The 6,048-nt window shown below is 39.3% G+C and overlaps 1 protein-coding gene across 1 annotated transcript in view; it reads right to left on the bottom strand.

The window, feature by feature from the left end:
- Positions 1–2,308: 2,308 nt before the first annotated feature.
- Positions 2,309–6,048, bottom strand: part of LOC121381280 — a 42,914-nt gene continuing 39,174 nt past the window's right edge. The window contains exons 8-9 of the mRNA XM_041510526.1: positions 4,968–6,048; positions 2,309–2,603 (exon numbers count right to left, since the gene is read on the bottom strand). The exon at positions 4,968–6,048 is cut by the window's right edge and continues 510 nt beyond it. Coding sequence (XP_041366460.1) covers positions 2,346–2,603; positions 4,968–6,048 — 1,339 coding nt within the window. The 3' untranslated portion in view covers positions 2,309–2,345. The remainder of the gene's footprint in view (positions 2,604–4,967) is intronic.

Raw genomic sequence — 6,048 nt, 5'->3', positions numbered from 1 at the left:
CCTCTCCAATCATATCATCATTTTTTTTCTCACCACGTTTTATCTGTTGCTCCATAGCACGACCCATTGACAAAAAAGAGATCGACTGTCCTGAATTTCTTGTCATTGTAACATATTTTCAACTAAAATAGTATTTTCAACGACTAATATTAGTCTACTCTGTACGTACGATCAACTATATATATGTAAAAGCAGAATAAAATTTAAGAACATGAAAAACACACTTAATATACAGATACTGATATTCTGAACGAGAAAATGTATTTTAGATTGTATCGTCGAAAAGTCTCTCTATTAGTTGAAAATACTGTGATGGAAGGAAACTGAAGTGTTTCTTTAAACATTCTGTTTCCAGTTTCATGGTTACTGTCAGTCAATATTGTATAATATATTGTTAGTATAGTATTATAGCATTGATGAAACCAATGAACGTTTAGTAAAGTTGTTTACATGTCGAGTTAACCAATCACATTCCGGATACTATTCAGTCCAGCATAACAATTGCAAAGATATGGTCGTGCTCTTTTTCGATTAAAGTGACAGACCTTAATTTGTTTTAACACTACTGCGTATTTTTCACTATTAGAGCCATTTTTGATAATTGAAATCAGACATTGCTTATTCATTTCCATACATTCGAAGTATTTTTGGTCATCCTGGTGTTTTTTTATACCACAAAATGTATTTTTCATGTTTAACAATGCAGGTACCTCTGAGAATGAATAGTCATGGATACGAGCTCTAATATACAATTTAAGGGGATTTTAATTTCAACGTTACAAACTCTTACTCTAATGTAAATGTATCCCAATGTGTTACATGTTTGTACATTAACCAAACGGTGTTTCAGGTTTTACAGGTTGAAACTAGGTTCTGCGAGTATAACCAGTATGCCTCACCTTGCATTGTCCATTCTTATGGACTCTAGGTGTGGGATATAACTCGATGAAAGAGCGCTTACCCGAGGTGCGATGGGTTGTACGATCGATTGGCTTCAGTGGACCCTTCGAGTTTTATCTCCAATTAGTGACCGCAACATCAACGAGCGTGGTATGTGCGTTCCTGTCTGTGGAAAAGTGCATATAAAATATCCATCGCTGCTATTCGGTACTGGTAGCTTAGCTTACAGCAGTGGGCTGTCTTGTCTCTATACATTGAAATAATCATGTGTCAGTGTTTGACAAATGTTTGAGAAGGTCACCAGCCCTCACAGAAGCTTTGGCTAGTGTCCTATGTATTATAGTAATACAGCTGATAATTTCCACTAGCCCTCACAGAAGCTTTGGCTAGTGTCCTATGTATTATAGTAATACAGCTGATAATTTCCACTAGACCTCACAGAAGCTTTAGCTAGTGTCCTATGTAATATAGTATTAGTTGATAATTTCTACCAGCCCTCACTGAAGCTTTGGCTAGTGTCCTATGTAATATAGTATTACAGTTGATAATTTCCACTAGCCCTCACGGAAACTTTGGCTAGTGTCCTATGTAATATAGTATTACAGTTGATAATTTCCACTAGCCCTCACAGAAACTTTGGCTAGTGTTCTATGTAATATAGTATTACAGTTGATAATTTCTACTAGCCCAGACCAAATATTCACTGGCAGAGATCGAGGGCTAGTGTATTTGTCGAACTCTGCGTGCCTCAAACATTAACTAGCTGTAGTTCAAAACGTGTTGAGGTACCTTCAAACCAGTAACATTGTCATAGCCTTTCTTATGGAGTCCAGGGCCCCGTTTCACAAGGCGATCTTAGCGCTAAGAAAAAGTTAGTTTTATTTAACGACGCCACTAGAGCACATTGATTTTTTTTATCTTATCATCGGCTATTGGACGTCAAACACATTGTCATTCTGACACTGTTTTATAGAGGAAACCCACTGTCGCCACATAGGCTACTCTTTTACGACATGCAGCAAGGAATCTTTTATTTGCGCTTCCCACAGGCAGGATAGCACAAACCATGGCCTTTGTTGGACCAGTTATGGATCACTGGTCGGTGCAAGTGGTTTACACCTACCCACTGAGCCTTGCGGAGCACTCACTCAGGGTTTGGAGTCGGTATCTGGATTAAAAATCCCATGCCTCGACTGGGATCCGAACCCAGTACCTACCAGCCTGTAGACCGATGGCCTAACCACTAAGCCACCGAGGCCGGTTTAGCGCTAAGATCACCTTAATTCCAATTTTACCGTATGCACTTAAGGTAATCAAAGAGCTAAGATTGCTTCGTAAAACGGGGCCTATTGGAATTGAAACTACCCTCTATGACATTAAAAAACACAACACAACACAGCAATATATTCTGAACTATATTTACAAATGTGTACAAAACAAAAATGTTATGGCGGGTAGAGTTTATTGGCAGGGCTAGTGCTAAGCATGGGAGAGTTATGGTCCTTGAGCTGCTGACTCTGCATGAGGAACGACATGACTCGTTCGGAGGTTTTCTTCACGTTGTCAAACCCCCTGAGCTCGTCCACAATGCGATACCTGATGTGTTCGTGACCTTTGATCTGAACTGGGCTGGCGTGTATCTGACACAGTTTCTTTTTGATCCACACCTTTCCGCCAGGTTTCGGCTGCCTTTCAATCTCGTGCTGAAAATATATATTAAAAAGAAACAAAATATTTATTAATATCAAATTATATTTACAGTCTTTTTTCATACTGTGGAATTTACTACAAATTATTTATTTCTGAGCCGACTGATTTGTAAATTGGACACACAAATTGTATTTTTGTTTTATTAATATTTCCATAACATTTTTCTTTTCTTCTTACGTCAAACCAAACTGAAATTATTTACTAAAAAACATTTTTATTGAATGATGGCACGGACTATAGTTCTACAAACGCCTTGCAAATTGTGTGTACAAAAAGCAACTAGCTGCTGGGCTAATTTTAAGTTCTTATTGACGGGCATATTTCAGACTACTGTTCTGGATTAATATTTTTATCGTCTGCGTTTTATTTTTGGTGAACCATCTTAATTTGTGCCGACATTCTAAACTACTGCAAATTATGTTTTGGCAGAATAAACTTTTACTAATGGTCTAAAGGTATTGCAAATTTCTGCCTATCGAATCCCCCCCCCCCCCCCTCCTCTCCTCCTCCTCTTACTGTGGAAAGAGTTCCTGATTTTAATTGGAGGTTGTGTTTACAGTAAGTCTGTTTGAATACTCGGGATATAAGCACATTAATACCTTCCAAACAAACAAACATTGTCATTACTGATACTGTATGTGAAGAGCATTCATGCAAATCAAAGCAAATCCATTTGACTTCATTTTAAATAAACTGCCGTTTTGTGACTGTATGAATTAGAAAGAAAAGAAAGAAAGAAATGTTTTATTTAACGACGCACTCAACACATTTTATTTACGGTTATATGGCGTCAGACATATGGTTACGGACCACACAGATTTTGAGAGGAAACCCGCTGTCGCCACTACATGGGCTAGTCTTTCCGATTAGCAGCAAGGGATCTTTTATTTGCGCTTCCCACAGGCAGGATAGCACAAACCATGGCCTTTGTTGAACCAGTTATGGATAACTGGTCGGTGCAAGTGGTTTACACCTACCCATTGAGCCTTGCGGAGCACTCACTCAGGGTTTGGAGTCGGTATCTGAATTAAAAATCCCATGCCTCGACTGGGATCCGAACCCAGTACCTACCAGCCTGTAGACCGATGGCCTAACCACGACGCCACCGAGGCCGGTCTGTATGAATTAATGCAATAAAAATAATAGGGAAATGTATCGGATCAATTAGTCGTATCCTCGGCGTGCTATCTTATTAATAAGGAAATTGTGGTGTCAACAGGTAATTAGTAATTAAATAATAAATGACGAATTTGCCATGGTTCTTTTGAAATCTGAATGAAAAAACCGTTATTCGTGATCACAACTGTATACCTGCACATTGTATATTGCAGAGTTGAATAGGCATTTGGAAAATTTAGCGGTTGATTCCACAAATCTCTATCAAACAGGACTGCCACTCCCAGGCTGGTTTACCAAATTGAAACTAGCACCGGCCAGAGCTTATTGGAATAAATGCAAATGTGATGACATGCACTCCTGAATCACAGATGTCTAAATTGGGCTTCGTTTTCTTGAAAATAATGTATGATGTAAGCTCGAAATTTCATTATTTTTACTAATTTGATATATTTATACACAATGTGTGGGCAAAGCTGACAGTGCCCCATACTCAGTTTGAATAACTCGTAGATTTGCCTTCATATGCATGAAACCTCTTCACACGTTTATATACGGTTATGATAAAGTCAAACTAAATGCACCATCTCATTAGCTAGTTAATGGTAAACAGTAAATATGCTTAATTTTCTACTATATCTATTCTCTCAAAGTGTATCGACTCCTTGTTGAACTCTGCACTCACTCTGGGATGAGGGCCACATTAAGAAACGTAACCTAACCCTAGCGGCATTAACACTGTTCTATGGAGGTTGATCGAAACATATTGAAAAGGCACCACTTAATTTTCAGTTATGGTTATAGCATATGTGAGGTTGCTATAAAACACAATAACCCTAACTGTTGTACACAATTTTTGGGTTATGTATTGCCTACCAGAACACATCCAGTTAAACAAAACCTGTTAATAAATAAATTATTTCTTTTTCTTATATCCTTTTCACAACCATAAATTTGATTGATATGTTTTAATGGAGTTCAGTATATCTGTATTTGGACAATTTGTAAATAACCTGAATGAATCAGTCATTTAAGATATTGTCTGATTTTAGACATTGACTGTAACATATACGTAATACAATGCCAATCTATTATCTGACAATGTCAGATGCTCTACCCTGGATAGACCTATCTAAACTTAGAATGCGTCCTTAGAATGCAATGTTCGTTAATACACCTACCAGTTCCAGTTCTCATCCCCATACCATGCCACTGGATATTATTAAAACGTAATATTTTACCGGATTATCCAGTTTAAATCTTCTCAGCTTAGGTAGTTTGAGACTCATCTTGTTTCTCTCTCCGTATTTTATATGAAACTTCCGTATCCTCGACTCCAGAAAGCTGAGTGTATTTTCGCTCGTTTCGTAGTCGGCGTACGGAGCCTCTTTCTCAGACAACTGGGCTGTGTAGCGATCATTGATTCTGTCTTGTACAAATTTCAGCGCTGGCGCCCACTTCGATATCGATGTGCTCGCCGTGGACCTGGTGGTTTGGTGCTCGTCATCGCTTTCGTTGCCGTCATGGCCGTTCACGAATTCTGGAATTTCAGAGATTGGTGCTGCCGATGTTTCAGTCGGTATTGCTTCTACTGGCGGCAGTGGTTTAAAATCAGACTCTATCGTCTGCTGTTTTGGACCGTCTAGAATGCCGTCTGCTGTTCCTGGTTTAGTAGACGACATCTGTTCTCGCGTGTCCTCTCTGATTGGCGGTAGGACTGCTGCAGCTTTATGCTTTACTTCTGTTACCAAAACAGGGTCGGTTCCTTGGTGATGAGTGTCTCTATGGACATCTGGATTGATTGGGTTTTCCTTAGCAGCGTCCTTAGAATGTAATGATTTTAAACTGTCTAGTGATAATGTCTGATTCCTGCTCCCTTGCGCTGGAGTGATGTCGTGCTTATCTTTGATGATCGTGACACCTGAATTCGCCATACTGTGTTCAGAATCAACCAAAGACTGCAAAGAGCCCATAGAACCAAACTTATTCTTTTTGCTCAGGTTACTCTCCGAATATAGACTCTCTACTTTAGACGTCCTTCTTGTGGATCCAGGATTGGAAGACTCAGAAGACGCCTTCTTTTTAAAACGTCTGTTAAACAATAGCAAATCCGCATCCATCATCTCGCGCAAGCTGTTCACAATTTCTCTCCTACTCCTCGCCTTCCGTACTCTGGGCATCTTTATCTTCGTTTGAACCCCCTTCTGCTCCAAGCCAAACGAACCTCTCTTTCGGATATTTTCTCTCAGTCGCGCTTTTTCGCGCATAAGGTCTTTGTAATATTCCGTCCCTGGCACGTACGATTCCACTAACGGGCCTTTG

The sequence above is a fragment of the Gigantopelta aegis genome, chromosome 9 (assembly GCF_016097555.1).
Source record: "Gigantopelta aegis isolate Gae_Host chromosome 9, Gae_host_genome, whole genome shotgun sequence".
Lineage (NCBI taxonomy): Eukaryota > Metazoa > Mollusca > Gastropoda > Neomphalida > Peltospiridae > Gigantopelta > Gigantopelta aegis.
Note: the sequence above shows the minus strand (reverse complement) of the source record. Positions and strands in the feature narration are given on the sequence as shown.